At 27.9% G+C, this 17833-nt stretch overlaps 5 protein-coding genes across 13 annotated transcripts; 3 read left to right on the top strand and 2 right to left on the bottom strand.

Annotated features, from left to right (window-relative positions):
* Positions 1-620: 620 nt before the first annotated feature.
* LOC117207320 (gametogenetin-binding protein 2-like) lies at positions 621-4836 on the bottom strand. Of its 3 annotated transcripts, none has more exons than XM_033447398.1 (11): positions 4551-4836; positions 3378-3568; positions 3156-3299; positions 2870-3082; positions 2605-2808; positions 2362-2530; positions 2123-2287; positions 1958-2047; positions 1612-1875; positions 1127-1531; positions 621-1047 (listed from the first exon to the last, which is right to left on the bottom strand). In XM_033447398.1, the coding sequence occupies exons 1-11, from the start codon at positions 4638-4640 to the stop codon at positions 871-873; spliced, it is 2112 nt and encodes a 703-aa protein (XP_033303289.1). In that variant the 5' UTR covers positions 4641-4836; the 3' UTR covers positions 621-870. The 3 variants fall into 3 exon arrangements, with proteins under 3 accessions (XP_033303289.1, XP_033303290.1, XP_033303291.1); XM_033447399.1 differs by having other exon boundaries at positions 3378-3585; positions 4551-4807; XM_033447400.1 differs by having other exon boundaries at positions 3378-3543; positions 4551-4807.
* Positions 4837-4870: 34 nt separating this feature from the next.
* On the top strand, positions 4871-6930 carry LOC117207323 (neuferricin). 4 transcript variants are annotated; one of them, XM_033447405.1, is made up of 6 exons: positions 4871-5009; positions 5416-5462; positions 5727-6111; positions 6197-6337; positions 6398-6584; positions 6646-6930. In XM_033447405.1, the coding sequence occupies exons 3-6, from the start codon at positions 5799-5801 to the stop codon at positions 6830-6832; spliced, it is 828 nt and encodes a 275-aa protein (XP_033303296.1). In that variant the 5' UTR covers positions 4871-5009; positions 5416-5462; positions 5727-5798; the 3' UTR covers positions 6833-6930. The 4 variants fall into 4 exon arrangements, with proteins under 4 accessions (XP_033303296.1, XP_033303297.1, XP_033303295.1 ...); XM_033447406.1 differs by having other exon boundaries at positions 4872-5009; positions 5434-5462; XM_033447404.1 differs by having other exon boundaries at positions 4874-5009; positions 5402-5462.
* Positions 6931-7536: 606 nt separating this feature from the next.
* On the bottom strand, positions 7537-9083 carry LOC117207332 (protein tantalus-like). Of its 3 annotated transcripts, XM_033447422.1 has the most exons (4): positions 8987-9083; positions 8637-8737; positions 8263-8418; positions 7537-8183 (listed from the first exon to the last, which is right to left on the bottom strand). In XM_033447422.1, the coding sequence occupies exons 2-4, from the start codon at positions 8660-8662 to the stop codon at positions 7793-7795; spliced, it is 573 nt and encodes a 190-aa protein (XP_033303313.1). In that variant the 5' UTR covers positions 8663-8737; positions 8987-9083; the 3' UTR covers positions 7537-7792. The 3 variants fall into 3 exon arrangements, with proteins under 3 accessions (XP_033303313.1, XP_033303310.1, XP_033303312.1); XM_033447419.1 differs by lacking the exon at positions 8637-8737 and having other exon boundaries at positions 8982-9078; XM_033447421.1 differs by lacking the exon at positions 8987-9083 and having other exon boundaries at positions 8637-8906.
* Positions 9084-9301: 218 nt separating this feature from the next.
* Positions 9302-14737, top strand: LOC117207324 (transcription initiation factor TFIID subunit 2). 2 transcript variants are annotated; one of them, XM_033447409.1, is made up of 19 exons: positions 9302-9376; positions 9654-9708; positions 9782-9945; positions 10033-10249; positions 10324-10562; positions 10635-10856; positions 10934-11147; positions 11219-11470; positions 11542-11750; positions 11837-12076; positions 12210-12459; positions 12536-12676; positions 12756-12946; positions 13017-13228; positions 13305-13524; positions 13597-13750; positions 13825-13980; positions 14069-14242; positions 14336-14737. In XM_033447409.1, exons 1-19 carry the CDS (start codon positions 9333-9335, stop codon positions 14579-14581), a joined length of 3600 nt encoding a protein of 1199 aa, XP_033303300.1. In that variant the 5' UTR covers positions 9302-9332; the 3' UTR covers positions 14582-14737. The 2 variants fall into 2 exon arrangements, 1 of the variants encoding a protein (XP_033303300.1); XR_004487498.1 differs by lacking the exons at positions 14069-14242; positions 14336-14737 and having other exon boundaries at positions 13305-13509; positions 13595-13750; positions 13825-13895.
* Positions 14738-15083: 346 nt separating this feature from the next.
* LOC117207328 (transcription factor E2F4-like) lies at positions 15084-17808 on the top strand. The gene is made up of 7 exons (XM_033447415.1): positions 15084-15285; positions 15600-15709; positions 15823-16096; positions 16187-16404; positions 16643-16752; positions 16823-16870; positions 16956-17808. Exons 1-7 carry the CDS (start codon positions 15178-15180, stop codon positions 17063-17065), a joined length of 978 nt encoding a protein of 325 aa, XP_033303306.1. The 5' UTR covers positions 15084-15177; the 3' UTR covers positions 17066-17808.
* The last annotated feature ends 25 nt before the right edge of the window (positions 17809-17833 follow it).

Raw genomic sequence — 17833 nt, 5'->3', positions numbered from 1 at the left:
TATATATGCATAATTTTACTTTTTTATAAGAAAATACATTTGAGATTGGAGTTTAAATATATTTAATACTTTTATCTAATGTATAATATGAAACTCTTGTAATATATTATCTGAGAAGAAAGCAAAATATTTTATATTATTATAGAAAATTGTACAAAAAAGACATAACTTGAAATAATATAATACATAATGGAATACAATATTTATTTTGTATTAATATTTAATATTTCTTGGCCATTTTATTATTACAACATTTACATTCATTTTGCAAGGAAACAAATCCAAAAAAATAAAATCCTCTTAAAAGTACATAGTAATTTATACAATTATTTACTACGTGCAATTGATCATTATTCGCCATATTTTATGACCAATACATGTTCACAAAAATTATCATTTAATATTTAATCATACATACAAGCATGTAGAAATCAGTCTCTTAATTCTGATCACTGACAAATATTTGTGCATTAATGCGACAATTCATATGTATTTCTTTTAATCCAGTTTTCAGAATTAATATTTGACTATAAACTTTGCTTTCATTCATTTACAATTACATTTTTGATCTACAAATGTCTTTTAGTTTTATAAATTCAGCTACATAGAAAACAACAGAATTCAAGGCATAATTGTTTCTTGGTACCTCTAGTTTATTAGATGCAATTCTTTGCTTACAGATAAACCATACCATACGATGTTCGTACGATGTATATCTTCAACAATATCTTATTCACATAGGAAGTTTGACATCCAATGATAACAGTTATATGAAATACATCTATTGCACTCCTGTTTATCTACTGGCAGTAAATCAATATAAAAAAGAAAGATTGTATCCTATTAAGTAACTGTACCTAGTAGGAATTCTTAATTAGGAATGGTAAAGGGTTTGTGATGACTGCATAAAATAGCAAAACGTCTTCTCAGTGTTTGACGCAGTTCTTGTCGCTTTTCAAGGACTTGGCACATTCGAGATTTAAATTCCAATACTTCCTCAGCTGGAATATAACTTTCTTTTTCTTCGTCGCCTGATAAATAAGAATCCTAAAAAGAAACAAATCATATTGGAGATAAAAACAAAGTCCTAGATGAAGTTCTGAATTAGAACAAATTATGCACTTACTTCTAACATTTGTGTAAGTGTTAAACCCCCGCCCCTTTCCTTTAACAACGAGATACTAGAACTGGAATGAACAAGTTTTTCAGATGGTCTTATATCGTGACAGTCCCTCTCATGGTTACAACATCCATCGCTACAAGCTACTTCCGATCCTTCTGGAGTACTAGGAAGGGAAGAACTGCTAATATTATGCTCCGACGAATAACCACAATCTTGCGACGATTGTTCACTTGAAGAACGACTTTTCCTTTCTGAGATTGACAATTCGAAACGTTTCTTCATTTCTATCCACATATTACATCTCTTGCTTGGTTTTCCGATCCAAGCATCTACTATTCCTTTAGTCATTGAATCTTTATAATCTCCTAGATTATGCCAATGATCATTTTCAATCTTTTCCGAAAGATCCTGTACAATAAAAGATATTTAAATCTTATAACGCACGATAAACGATATTTAGAACATGTACTGACACATTAAATTATTACCTTACACGATTCACACGCATCAAATAATTCTTCTTCCGAAAGGTTTTTGACAGGTATATTACTTTTCTTTGTTTGATTTGCAGAAATTTTGGTCTTTAATTCAGAATGTTTTTTAATCGTATTTTTTTGCATATTTGATGATTTTTTGGGGAATGCTAATTGTGTTTGACTTTGTGATCGTGATATACCAGACTTCGATTTTTTTACACAGTCTGGGCATTTACATGTAGGTGGTCCCTTATTTTTTGGATCTAATACTTGTAACTGCAATAGACAAATAATGGTTATTAATAATAGATACATACACTTATAATTAAGTAAAGAAATATAATAATAGTCTATCTACCTTATGTTGATCTATGTTTTGCGTTGTGGGTTTTGAATCCCCACAAACACAAGGCGTATCGCTACTACCACTTTGCTTTTTGCTTGAACACTAATAATAATTAATTTATGTCAGAATATTAAATACATAAATTTGGGAAGTCTAAATTTACAGATAATAGCATACATCACATGTATTTTCTTTTTCTTCTATCTCATATCGTCGTTCTTTCTTCTTTTTGCGTTTTAAACGTAACTTTTCTCGCCTCTGTTGTTTTGCTATTTCTTCTCTTGTTAATTCTTCATAGAGAAGTTCTAGTTGAGAAATACCTTGTTTGACTTCTACAGCCATCTGTGAAGAATCACATAATCATTTACAAGTAATTCTATTAATTCAGTAATATAAAGTTTCATTATCAATTATACTTGAAAATTCCTAGATAATGCATCTACTGCAACAGCAGCTAATACTTTGCATACAGTTTCCTCTTCTCTTAATCGTCTATGAATTCTATGCAAGCGTTCAGCAACACACATTGCTAGACATGTAAGTACTTCTTCTTGAGCAATTTCTAACGTTTTTGCATGTCGTTCCCTGTAATTTAAAGGTTACTTCACAATTGAATTACAAAATATAATTATGAATGACAATATCTTGCAGTTCTATACCTTCCCATCAATTCTGGCTGTATACGTCCCATAAGATTATCCATAAAATATGGATTTGTAGGTATATGTACATGTCTATCACGTATGCAACGTCTGATCCCATAATATAAAGAAGCAACATAGCCTTTTTCTTTCTCTGGTTCAGGCTCTGTTGTTAATAGAGAAAATGCCAGCAATACCTTCGTCCGACATTCGCCACAAAATCTATAATTGTAGATATGATACAAAAATTTTTGTAGACAATCATAAAAATTTATGAACTTACCGATGTTTACGTAAATACGTATCCAAAGTAGCCTCTAGGCTATTACTTTCAATCAATGAAAGTGCTAAACGACATGAATGATCCATGCAATCCCATACTTCTTTCCATGCACTTGGAGGAGGTCTCATACGCTGAATTTCTAATGAATGTAATACACATCTCCGTGATTTTTTATTTCTAGGTTGGCCTTCCACTAAACTGTTTAACCTAGTGCTATAGTAAATATTAGAATTATTGAATATCTCTAATATATTCAAGCAATATATATTCATATATATTGTATTACCTGTGTCCTTGCAACATTGTACAGAGCAACTGTGGTGATTCTAAAACATCATCTTTTATTGATAATAAACCTTCAGGTGTAATCACTAGTGGATCTAATGCTGGATGTCCTGATTTCATGAGGTCATAGAATAATCTCTCAACACTAAATGTATACAATACCAATTAATATAAAAAATTGACATATTCAATATGTATATTTTATTTAAATGTTTTATTATACCTTCTTCTGCAACCAACACATGGTACAGCTTGGCCTAAGATTGCAAGCATATCCTTGCATGTTACTTCAAATGAGGCCTTAATTTCTTCTTTTGTAAGCATATTAAGTTTTCTCGTAAATTCATCCAGTTCTTTACCACAAACTAATGGACTATCACAGATTGCTCCTAAACCATTTATATCCATAACCATCTACAGAAAATTAAATACTACATTATAAGATTAAATTTAATTTTATTCTTTCTTGAACATTAAAGCTAAATTATACTTATGAAAAAAAATATTCTTTTTATAATGTACTCTAATTATATATTTAATTTATAATATATTCTAAACATATAATTTATAATATAATAATATGTGTCTAGTTTCATAACATTGAACAACCAGCTTGTATTTACAGATAAAAACACAAAATTATTTACATACAAAAGTTTTATCTAATTATAAACATATCCAAACATGATCAGTCAGAAATCTTAGACAAAGAAAACAGAAAAAGTGTTTGAGTTTATAATTATTCACAACACTATATGTATGTATCTATATATATATCATTTTACATGGAAAATATAAACTTTATGTAATTATTAAACAATTAATAATTGTTTAGTGCAATTGGGTAATTTGTATAATTAGAAAAAAATTAAATTGAGTAATTAAAAAAATTACAATTAACAAATGAAATATTTATAGGATATTTTATTAAAATTATATATTTGTATTTATTTTAGTCTTTCCTATATATGAAATAAAAATATAGTATATCGTCAACATTTTTATCAATGAATTTATAATTCATATTTTCATGTTTATGTCCATTTGTTCAATGGTATTTAATCAAAGAATGAAAAAAACAAATCATTTTGACATTCTTTTTTTCAAAAAGAAAACAAATAACTTTAAAATCAACGCGTGTGTTCAAATAAAGATTGGAAATGATTACGAAAATTTCAATTTTATGAAGTGGCAGTAATCAGTAAATATTAAGCAGAACACTGATATCAAACATAACACACCGAATTAATTATGGTATAAGCATGCATTCATTGCCATGTTTAGGTTAAGTCAGAAATATCATGGGATGCCATTACGTAAGTCCTGTTGAACTTTAAGCTTTTAGTAACCACAAACTGTAATTAAGAAACAAATGATAGAAAAAGATTATATTCACCGTAAGATTCTCATCGACAATGAACGGCATTTGTCTTCGTGTCAAATCGACCGGGTCATCGTCCCGCCAAACGTCCACTAACTTCGCCATCACTGTTGAATTCTTCTATTAATAACAATTATCAATCCGACAATATTCAATCTTGAAGCCCGTTACGATATACGACCACGAATAATTGTAATCCACTGGCACAAGTATACCAGAAAAATAAGTAGACACTATCATACGTCTGCCATTTGCAACGAGTGGTTTCTCACTTCCGCCCTGCGTGCATTGTCCCGCTTCCCTCTCTGTGCGTCATCTTATCCTTATTCTAAAGAGATCGTATAGTAGAGATCATGTGCATTGGTCGCTCAAGGACATTTTCCGCTAGTACATTTAAGTAATCATAAATCATTCCTAACGTTTCTCCCATATACAATTCTTTTCTTGGGATGTTTAAGTAGATTTGGTTAAACGGTATGTTTAAGTGTATCTGTCATCTTCACATAATTTTTGTGTTTATTCAGACAATAACATGGAATCTTCGTATTTTTTTATTAAAATTATCTGTCAATAGATATAATTCCTAATTTAATTGCATTTAATGATTTTATTTATCATTTTTTATCTAGTAATTTACAAGTTCGAAATACTAAGATACATATAGTTTATTAAATAAAAATATCAATATGATTAACAATATTTTGATTAAGCGTAATACCTTCTTAAAACAATTTAGTACACTTGTTTACCATATAGAAAAACAAACATTTATTTAAATACGCATCACTGTATACATACTTTCATAAAATGTAATAAAATATAAATGTACTAAATTATTAAAATAAAGATTATTTAATTCATCAAAGAAAAATTTATATAGCCCGCCGATTTATTTAAGGACATCTACCACTGATGCATCATAAGGCAGTAAGTACTAAATAAGAAGTTGTCCCAAAAATATGTTCACATATTCTGATATAGTACATCTCTTTATTCGTTTTTTTTCACAAAAAATTATGTAAAAAGTATGGCAGCAGATTATATTAGATTCAATAATTAAATACTTTTTATGTTTAGATTATGATCATTACCTCAAATTCATTTTAATATTTTATTACATGAAGGGAAACAAACATTTACGTTAATTTTTTAATTTCTCATTTTCTTCATTATTAAATTTTTTATTTACAGCGTGCATAGCATCTACATTCCAAACACTATTAATTTATTAACGAATCTGCTTAAAATTTTGTTAAAAGAATTATGTTACCTAAGTATGTTTGGTTATTACCATTATTTGCATCTATTTTATTATACTCAAATGATTATTTCAATGGCATCAAATTTAATTTCTTGGACAAATGGTTAAATATTATTAAAAGTGTGTACTCTAGTCTTAAAAAATCAAATATAAAGTTAAACAAAGATACAAATCAGAAAGTATTTACATCAACTGAGCTTAAGAAATATACAAATTTGAAAGATGGTTTATACATTTCAATACTAGGTCAAATTTTTGATGTCACAAAAGGTGCAAAACATTATGGTCCTGGTGCAACTTATCATATATTCACTGGTATAATCTTTTATAAGATTACATGTGTCAATGTATTTACAAATCACACACATATATATATGTATATGTATTTATGTATTTGCAGGTCGTGATGCATCTTTAGCATTTATTACTGGAGAATTTAATGATAAGGGCTTAACAGATGACATCTCCTCATTATCTATACACCAAGTTAAAGCACTGAATGATTGGGTCCAATTTTACAATAAAAACTATATTTATAAAGGTACCTAGAAACTAAGTGTTTATTTCACAATTATTTTATTATCTTACTCTTTTTAAATAGGAAAATTAAATGGTAGATATTATAATGAAGATGGTTCCCCGACTGAGGAATCTCATAATGTACAAAAAATATTAATAAATGCAAAGGAGAAACAATTTGAAGAAGCACATAAAAAGAAAATGTTTCCTCCATGTAACATAGAATGGAAGTCAGATTCTGGAACTGTAGTATGGTGTACTAAAAAGAGGTAGCTACAATGTGTAAAAATCTAGAATTTTATTGAAATCAATACTATCTTTTATTTCTAGTGGAGGAATAGAAAGAGATTGGATTGGTGTACCAAGAATGTTATTTGAATCTCCAAATTCTAAGGAATATAGATGTGCTTGCACAAAACTTGATAGTAAAGAATATGAAGAGACCAAAGGCATGTTGAGAGAATATTCTCAATGTCCAAAATCTTCAACAAAATGTGCCGTGAAAACAGAACACTAATAAAGAATAAAGACATATTATAAATTTTAATGTTGACATTTACAATTATATGTAAATATTTATTTAATTTGATTGTTTCTTACATCTATGAAACTATTCTTTCTGATTGAAACTAATCATTTTTATATCTTCTGTAGCATTCTTACAATTGTAAATAATTTGTAATACAAAATATAGTATATTTATCACGAAAAATATAATAGTTATTATTTTTATCGTTAAAAAACGATTTTTTAAAAATAAATATTCATATTATCTTTAAATATATGCAGTCTTTTATTGTATACTGATTTTAAAATTCATAGAACTTTTTATTATTATTCGATTATTATTTAATTTTATTAAACATATATGTATTTATTCCGTACATTTCATTGATGAACGTGTAAAAGATAAATGTTGAATATCCAGAAATTCATATATAAACACCTTTATATACATATACATTTATATACATAAAAATGTTATGATGTAAATACACTAAATAATCAAAATTTAGTAAATATGTATATAACTAAAAAAAAATTTTGAAATTAATATAAATTTACAAATTATATTGTTTTTAAGATAGGATTACGTGTAAGCTTTAATTATTGTTTTAATGTAAAAAATTTGTTTTTAGGAATACATAACTTTCTTATTAGTGTTTACTTTATCATGTACAATATTCACGTAAAGAATGGATAAAATGTTATAAACAAATCATCATTAAGAAAAAAGATAATTTCTTTTTCTACTGTTCTATTTTAATTGTAAAAAAATTTCTTATACAACTTAATGTTTTTACATCTTCTTACTTTATCTCATTTTCAACGTTTGCAGGTGATTCTACTCTAATACCATTTAATTTATCAAGCAATATCTGCATAGATGTACGTCTTCGTTTGAAATTGATTTTTGTCCCAAATACTTTTTTAATTTTTGCCCTTCTTTTCTTTAAGTTATTATCTGTAGGTCTTCTTACTTTATCTCATTTTCAACTTTTGCAGGTGATTCTACTTTAATACCATTTAATTTATCAAGCAACATCTGCATAGATGCACGTCTTCGTTTGAAATTGATTTTTGACCCAAATACTTTTTTAATTTTTGCCCTTCTTTTCTTTAACTTATTATCTGTAGGTTGTTCTTGGAATTGAATCATACGTTTGTACCTCTTCACACTCATGTACGTAATACATTCACTTGTTTCGTCTTTTTCTTCATAAATTGTTTCCAAATTATTTAATCTTCTTTTTAAATTTTTATTTAAATAATATTCTTTACAATCAATTTCTTCTGTCTGACATTTATTTTTTCTGTTACTATCTTCCATTTCTGAGCATGTTCTTTTCCTTGGTCTCAAACTGCATCTAATAATATATATATTATGCAATAAAATTACAATTAATTTATCAAAATTATGATATTGTGTTATATATATTGTTGTACCTTCTATTAAGATTCTCATTAGATTCAGTTGCAGGTATTCTTTTTCTGAGTCTTTGCTTGTTTTCTGAAGGTGATAAATTTGCATTTACTGTTAGCATTTCTAAGCCTGCCATAACTTCAGGTAAATTACTATCGACTATGTTATGTACATCTTTTCTGAAAAATATAATTTGCATTTACAATAATTTACTTTTTGATAAACTGTATTAAATTGTTTATCTAAAAGAAATTTCTAAACAATTTATCTCATTTAAAATTCTCAAATACACAAATATTGACAAAACATTCAGTTATTAAAAATTGATAAAATACATATAAATATATTTTCATATATAAATAATAACTTGAAGAATGTTGTTTATTCAAAAACTTACATTTTTTCAGATCGAATATTGTCCATTTGTAAGATCTAAATATATTTATTTATTTATAAATTACTTAAAGATATCAGTCATTTATAACCATAATTGACGACCTGCAGTGAAGTCAGTAGAAGACAAATTGTTAGAAGAATCTTAAGAATAAAGCATAGTAATATATGCTTCAATAAGAACTTTAAGGAAAACTGTTAAGATATAATCTCAGGTAGAACATTCACTATATTTGAAATTGTAACAGAAACTGTACATCTCATATACTATTTCTTTGTTTCATGGAATGAAAAAAATTGAAGTAACTTTTTTTTAAGAGAACAATTACAAATTATAAATGTTTAATACTTCACAGTCATTGATCCTTTTCTATTATAATGTATTAATTTCGCCATAAAATACTGAACTTAAACTAAAAAGTAACAGCTCTCTCTTAAGTAAAGCCATCTATGGTAAAACTTAAAATATTTACCGACAGTTACTAACCAATAACAGTACAGAAAAATCAACTAACGCTTCCTATCATACACGTTTATATATTCCTATAGTATTCACATGAGAACAGCCCTAATTTCACTTTTACTGATTTTAATACGTGAAAATGTAAAAACTATTTATGTGCGAAGTTAAATTCGAGAAAATATATAAATAAATATATATTACTAAAACGAAGTAGTAGAATTATATAAATGTTAAAATATGAAGAAAGAAAGAACAGCCGATAATAGCCGACCATATAAATTATAAGTATCTCCAAGAGTCTGTAATGTAAACAAAAGTATTAATTGTAGTTGAGGTTAAGCAAAGTTTCACGTATTTTTGCTAATTTATTTCATTAACGTGATATTTAAGTCTATTCTTATACTATTATATTAAGATTACGTTTACAAAACTTTATAACTACAATTTTTACAATTTCATAACATTAAATTGTAACCTCCTTGTAAACAAATTTATTTAATTTTTTGTCTTTTTTATTAATTATATTAACTATTGTTTAACATTTTCTTTTCATTACACAGCTCATCAAATATTGAGCCTTACAGGTATAAGCTTCCAAAGGAAAAGCATTATCGTAAGTATAATAATTGCAGTTAATTGAAATTATCTTAATTTTAACTTATTTAAAAAATCTATTTCATGTGCAGGGATTTGTAGAGCTAACAATAGTTCCACTTAGGGATACATTGAGACTCGTGAAACTAAATGCAAAACAATGTAGGATTTATAGAGTGTGTTTAAATGATATTTATGAAGCGCCATTCCAATATTTTGATCCATTTTTAGATATTTGTCAAGGAGATGGCAAGCAGTAAGTATTTGAAATCGATTAAAAAATGTTTATACAACAAAAACTTGGTTAAAACTATATAATACATTCATCTGATATTTTTTTTAGACGATCGTTGGAGTTCTTTTCTAATATGCATTTAGCAGCAGCACAAAGAGTTGATCCGGATAATAATGCAGGAGAATTAGTTGTGCAAATTCCACCAGATGCTGCACATGTAGTTGCAGAAGGTAGAACATTAAGAATTAGCATCGAGTTCTCTCTAGAACAACCTCAGGGTGGAGTCCATTTTGTTGTACCAAATTGTGAAGGAACATTAGCGGAGGTATAATAAATTTGTTGCATGCAAAAATTAATTTTAATTTTATGTAAAATTTACAATTGAAGAATTTCTTGTAGAGAGGTGCACATATGTATACATATAGTTATGAAAATTCTTCAAGATTGTGGTTTCCATGCATTGATAGTTTTGCAGAACCATGTACATGGAAATTAGAATTTACTGTTGATGATTCTATGACAGCTGTATCTTGTGGTGATCTTTTAGAAGTAGTATATACTCCAGATATGCGTAGAAAAACTTTTCATTACGTTCTTAATACACCAGCATGTGCACCGAATATTGCACTTGCAGTTGGGTAAGTTATATATATTTTTTAATTTTATATGTAGTAAACAAATTTTATATTTTTAATATATCTTTTTTTCAGACCATTTGAAATATTTGTGGACCCATATATGCATGAAGTAACACATTTTTGTTTGCCACAATTACTACCATCATTAAAAGTTTCTGCAAAATATATGCATGAAGCATTTGAATTTTATGAAGAAACATTGTCAAACAGATATCCTTATTCTTGCTATAAACAGGTTTTTGTAGATGAGTTAGATGAAGATATAAATGCATATGCTACTATGAGTATCTTAAAGTAAGAGATTAAACTAAATAATTTTAACATTAAATATTTCCATAATAACTGTACATTAAATGTTTGTTTACTTACAGTACAAATTTATTACATTCAACTGCCATCATTGATCAAGTTTATATTACAAAAAAAGCTATGGCCCAAGCTGTTGCAGAACAATTTTTTGGTTGTTTTATATCTATGCAAAACTGGTCTGATACATGGTTACCTAAAGGTGTTTCAACTTATCTAACTGGTTTATATGCAAAGAAATGTTTTGGAAATAACGAATACAGAGAGTGGATACAATCGGTAAATAAATATTTCTTGCTGCCATGTATTAAAGTAGTTTTCTAAAAATTTGATACCACTGATATTTTTAGGAACTGCAAGAAGTGGTAAAATATGAAGAGCAATTCGGGGGTATAATATTAGATCCTTCGCAACCACCAGCTCCATTACCTATTGCAGCTAATACACCAGCACCTACACCTAGAGCTCCAGACCCTGGATTTTATTTTCCAATAAGAAATTTACACACAATGTCTCCAAAGTATATTGAAGTACTTCGTAAAAAAGCACATCTAGTTATTAGAATGCTAGAACATCGGATTGGTCAAGAATTACTTCTACAAGTATATACTCTGGCAAATACTACATCATTCTTAATTTCAAATAAGTTAAAACTTATTTTATTATTTTTCAGGTTTTCAACAAACAATTATCTCTTGCTGCTAATGCTGCACAACAAAAAATTGATTCTGGACTTTGGTCCCATATGTTAATTAGTACAAATGTATTTACGAAAGCAATTTTTACTGTAACTGGTAAAGATATGGCAGTTTTTATAGACCAGTGGGTTAGAACTGGTGGTCATGCAAAATTTAGTTTAAGTTTTGTATTTAATAGGAAAAGGTATTTATGTTAGTAAATTTTATTTTAAATTTAGTTTAAGTTTGTATAAGATTTAGTTATTTATCAAGCTAAAACGTATTATATAGAAATACTGTAGAATTAGAAATTCGACAAGATACTACAAACCAAAGAGGGATTAGAAAATACGTTGGTCCACTCCTAGTTAATATTCAAGAATTAGATGGTACTTTTAAACATACTCTACAAATTGAGGGTACCGTGGCAAAAGCAGACATAACATGTCACAGTAAAAGCCGTAGAAATAAAAAGAAGAAGATCCCACTATGTACTGGAGAAGAAGTAGATATGGACCTTTCTGCTATGGAGTAAGTACTATTTCAATACGTGATGCATATTCTAATACTATTAAAATTATTTTTTTCTTATTTTAAACTAAAAATTATAGTAGTAATTACATATAGAAAAACAAATCTTTATAAATTTGTATTTCTTTTGCAGTGATTCACCTGTATTATGGATAAGATTAGATCCCGAAATGACACTTTTGCGTGCTGTTCAAATTGAACAGCCAGATTATCAATGGCAGTATCAATTAAGACATGAAAGAGACGTTACTGCGCAATTGGAAGCTATTGAAGCTTTACAAAATCATGCCACACCTGCTACACGATTAGCATTAACTGATACTATAGAAAATGAACACTGTTATTATAAAGTTAGATTACGAGCCGCACATTGCTTAACTAAGGTTATCTATATTTTAAATATTCATGATTTAAAATTACTTTTTTACATACAATTCTCTTATATTAATAATTATTTAGGTAGCTAATGCAATGGTTGCAACATGGGCGGGCCCACCAGCAATGTTAGCCATATTTCGGAAATTATTTGGTTCGGCTTCATGCAGACGGATAATTAAACAGAATAATTTCTCAAATTTTCAACATTATTTTTTACAAAAGGTTTAACTAATGTTTTCTATGATAAACGGGCTATTATTTTATATAGTAATCTGTAATCTATAGTTTGTTTTGATTTTAGACTATACCTGTAGCGATGGCTGGTTTACGTAATGCTCACGGTATATGTCCGCCAGAAGTTTTGGCTTTTTTGATGGATTTATTTAAATACAATGACAATAGTAAAAATAGATATTCGGATAATTATTATCGAGCTGCATTAATTGAAGCACTTGGAGCTACTGTTACGCCTGTAATTAGTGTGCAGCAAGGGTATAATAAACATTAAAAAAATAACATCTATTATACTTTCGTGATTATGTATATATTAATCTTTTTTTAGGACAGCTATTACCGCTGAATCTCTATCAGTTGATACTAGAGCTATATTAGAGGAAGTCACCAGAAATTTAAATTTGGAAAAATTATTGCCTTGCTATAAATACACAGTCAGTGTTGCTTGTCTTAAAGTCATAAGAATTTTGCAAAAATTTGGCCATCTTCCAAGTAATCCTCACCTTTTTAGAGCATATGCTACATATGGACAATTCATAGGTATATAAGGTGTTTTATATTTTATATCAAACATATTAATAATGCCGAAATTCATAGCTTATCATAATTGCTTTAGATGTTAGAATTGCAGCTTTAGAGGCATTAGTAGACTTTACCAGAGTAGATGGTAAGTGGGAAGATTTAGAATTTTTGTTAGATATGATAGAAATGGATCCTCATCCTGGAGTACAACATAGATTAGTGAGGCTTATGGTTGAAAACCCACCATTTGAAAGGGCACATAAACATCGTTTAGACCGTTCTGAATTGGTTGACCGTATATGGAATTTGATTAAGTATGTTGAACTTTAATTGCTATTTATTTCAATTTTTTCTTTAAGACGTTCAATATAAAATTATTCTTACAGTGGCATGCTCTCTCATGATCCTAAAATCCGATGTGATCTAGTTGATTTATATTACACTTTATATGGATCAAAGCGACCACTTTGTCTTCCTATTCCTGAGCTTGCTGCTATTACTAAACCAAAAAAAGCAGGGCCTCCAAGTCCAGAACAAGACGTAAGTTATGCTTAAGGAGATCTTGTTTTAGGTAATTACAAAACATGTCATTCATTTTGGCTTTTGACGTTTAGATAAAACCAAATCTATCGCATATAAAACATGAATCATCGATAGTAGAAATTGAAAATACAAGTGGAGCAGGCAAAAGAAAACCTTCTCCAAATAGGGATATTCCAGGTTCCTCTAATTTAGTAGATTATATTCCAGAGATAAAACGACAGAAACAGGTAACCAATAAAAAAAATAAAATTAGGCAATGTTTTAGAAATGCAGTTATAAAATTATATTTATTGTTTGTATTTGTCTATTAAAAAGGACGATCGTACACCTTCTGTAACTGGTGATGGAAAAGTAAAATCAGAGTATTATAGTGATAATTCTGCATCATTACCTGGTATTATGGGAACACCAGGACCAGTAGGTTTCGAACCAGGAATGTTTAAAAAAGAGGGAGAAGAGCATAAACAAAAAAGTGATTCTGTTAACAAGGTAAATCATGTTAAAAATTCTCTTTATTAATATTCTTATTTCGTATATATAATTTATATGCTTTTGTGTTTATTTATATTATTTATCTCGTAGAACAAAAAAAAGAAAAAGGACAAAAAAAAGCACAAGCACAAACATAAACATAAACATGATCATAAACACGGCAAAGATAAAGAGAAAAAGGACAAGGACAAAGTTAAAGAGAAGGAAAAGGAGAAAGAAAAAGATAAGACTAAAGATTCTTCAAACTTAAAGATCAAAGAAGAAACTTTAAGCTCAGCAAGTTCTAGTCTCAGTCCAGATGCGACGACTGTTACTAACGAATTTATTTTTCCATAGTAGTTTCCAAATAAACGTACCATAAGCTTTTAAACGTACTATAAGCAGTACATTGTTTACATCTTATATAATTTTAACATAATTTAGATACATTCTAATGTATCATAAATGAAGACAACAAGTATAAGAAATTGTAAATACGCATTTTTAAATATATTATACAAAAACTATTTTCATTTATTTTGTTAAATAAAATAACTAAAAATTAAAACTGTTTTCTTTATATATATTTTATTATGACTGGACTAACAACCATCCTTGTAATATAAGAGAATATTGGTAACAAATTATGGAGCATAGACATTGAAACTAAATAAAACTGACCCAAATAAAACTTTGTAAACTTATTTAAAAATATATGTCTAAATAAAAATTGCTATGTTATATTGCTTAAAATTAAAAAACATTTTAAGTGAAAATATCATTTGATAAAGCAGTAGTTTAGATAATAAAGCAACATTTTTAACGGTATGTCGACACTAGAGACGCGCTTATATTTAAATACTTCTTGCGCATTAACTAGGATGGCGTCTGTGGTGTTGCGGCAATTTCGAAGGGAATAGTGAGTTTTGAAAATTTTGACAACGACCTCGAGGATGGCAGATAATCAACAAAGTAGATTTGAAAAGTCCCTTGGTCTGTTAACAACTCGTTTTGTCACTTTATTACAGAAAGCAAAAGATGGTGTTCTTGATTTAAAAGTAGTAAGTGCTTTCATAAACGCTTAAGTATAAAAAGTTAACCTACTTGCTAGGTTAAGTTGTCGCGGGCGTACACGCCATTTCTAGCTTGCGGGAATTTTGAAATAAGTTTCACTGAAGTCAATATTTCATATTCATTCGCGATATGTTTTTATCGTAGATAATTTCTATGTCGCAAATTAATTTTATTTAACATTACACAGTAAAAATGTTACTAGTTTTAATATCTCAACGTGCTATCCTACATAACCTAAAAGATAGAACACAATTCACGATTGTATTTGATAATGTATGATAGCAATTTTATAATGTTCTAGGCAGCTGATATCTTAGAAGTTCGACAAAAACGACGAATTTATGATATTACTAACGTTCTTGAAGGTATTGGACTCATTGAAAAGAAAAGCAAAAATAGCATCCAATGGAAGTATGTTTCACTTATGTTCATCCTTTATAAAATACTTTATATGCCCTTTAACATGTCACAGCTACATTTTTGTATATCTTATGTCTAATATAATGCTCTAAATATATTATCAGAGGAGCAGGTCCAGGTTGTAATACTCAAGAAGTTGGTGAAAAATTAACCGATTTGAAAGATGAAATAAAAAAATTAGAAGATCATGAACAATTATTAGATATGCATACTCAATGGATTCAACAAAGTATTAAAAATATAGAGAATGATTTAATTAATAGGAAATATGCATATATTACTTATGAGGATGTTAAAGAAAATTTTCCTGATGATTTTGTATTAGGAATTCAAGCTCCACCTGATACAGAATTAAGCGTACCAAAATATATAACACAGGTATTAATTTACTTTTAAAGAAATATATACTTGTGGATAATCTTAAGTGTATTAATATAAGTACATTTGATTGTATATCATTATTGCTAGACATCTGAAGATGATGAGAAACTAAATTATGAAATGTTTCTAAAAAGTAGTTCTGGAGAAATTAAGGTGTACATGATTCAACCAGAACTAGCTAAAACATATGATAATAAAATATTAGAAATGAGACTACAAGAAGAAGCAAAAGGTACAAAAAGAGGGAAAGAGGAAGAAGAGAAAAAGGAAGAAGTTAATGTTAAACCAAAGAGAAGAGTTGGAAGGTAAAAGTAGCTTTATAAATGTAAAAAAGTTTGCTCTATTCGCATCAAAAATAGTAAGATATTATTTTTGATCTGCAGAGAGCATAGAGTAAAATGATCTTTATAGGGGTGAATAGATATTAAGGAAAAATCTATTCTATTGGTATAGATCTTACATTTGCAATATGCTTCAGTATCAATCCTTTAAAAAGTCAATTATCAATTATAATTTAATTACAAATTTCACTTTAAACCTTAGGCCCCCAAAAGGAACCAGTAAGCCTGACCCTGTTATATCTGATGAAGATGAAGAGGATGATGCAGAATTAATAGAAGCAAAGATAGTACTTCGGGATGTTAGTACTTCAGGTAAATAATATTCACTCCTAAAACATAAATATAGTAAATAATATTATTCAATTGATTGATATAATTTTAGATATTGCTCAAAAGGACTTAGAGTTATTTGATCAAATTTATTCTGACAGTAAGTAAAAAGTTAATAACAATATCCGGATTGGACAATTGAATAAGTCATAATACTCACATAATTTTCTAAACTTTATTTTCAGTTTATGGACCATTAGTAAGATTAAGTCCTCCACCCAGTGAAAAAGATTACCACTTTAATCTTAGTGAAAATGAAGGAATTTGTGACTTGTTTGATATTACAGCAAAATGAGTAACAAGTTATATAGTTTAAATGATTGAATGGTTCAGACTGTGCCAATAATGTGCAAAATTGCAGAAAAATTTGTTGACAATTTCTAAAGGCTGTTCTATGTATATAATTTTAAAGAATGGATATGGATAACGATCATTGAATACATGCAGTATTTTTTTATTAGTAGAAATAAAAAAATAATACAAGTTATAAAGAAAAATGTTTATAACAATCAATTTTGTTGCAACTGTGTTTAATTAAGTAACAAAAGCTCTAAATATTAACAGATTCTTTATAATCTATGACGCATGATTTATTTCTATAAGTTTGTTTACAAACTTTATTCTTGTATGCATTCAAAATGAAAAAATGTGTTTTTATTTATAGTTATTACATACAAGGAAAGTATCAAAAAGATAAATATTTTTATGAATGATATATTATGTCCAAATTAGCATTGTTTTTATAAGCTTTGTACATGTTTTATTGAATTACGTATGATTTTTTTACGTATTTGTTTAGATAACAATTATTTGAGATAATATAAAATGTACATTCTCTGTATAATTGTATGAATTTGTTCTCTTAGACCATGTATAAGATCATCATGATTTATTGTAAATGAGTACAGTGTATCTGTACTCTCTTTATAATATACTTCCCATATTGTATATTGTACGTTTGTTACTGCATTCAATGACATTAATTAAGTTTGTGAATATTATAGTTAGTTAAGAAAAATAAATTTAAATGGAAACAAAGTTTAACTAAGGAAACCAAGAACCC

The sequence above is a fragment of the Bombus bifarius genome, unplaced genomic scaffold (genome assembly GCF_011952205.1).
Source record: "Bombus bifarius isolate JDL3187 unplaced genomic scaffold, Bbif_JDL3187 scf7180000008026, whole genome shotgun sequence".
Classification (NCBI taxonomy): Eukaryota; Metazoa; Arthropoda; class Insecta; order Hymenoptera; family Apidae; genus Bombus; species Bombus bifarius.
Note: the sequence above shows the minus strand (reverse complement) of the source record. Positions and strands in the feature narration are given on the sequence as shown.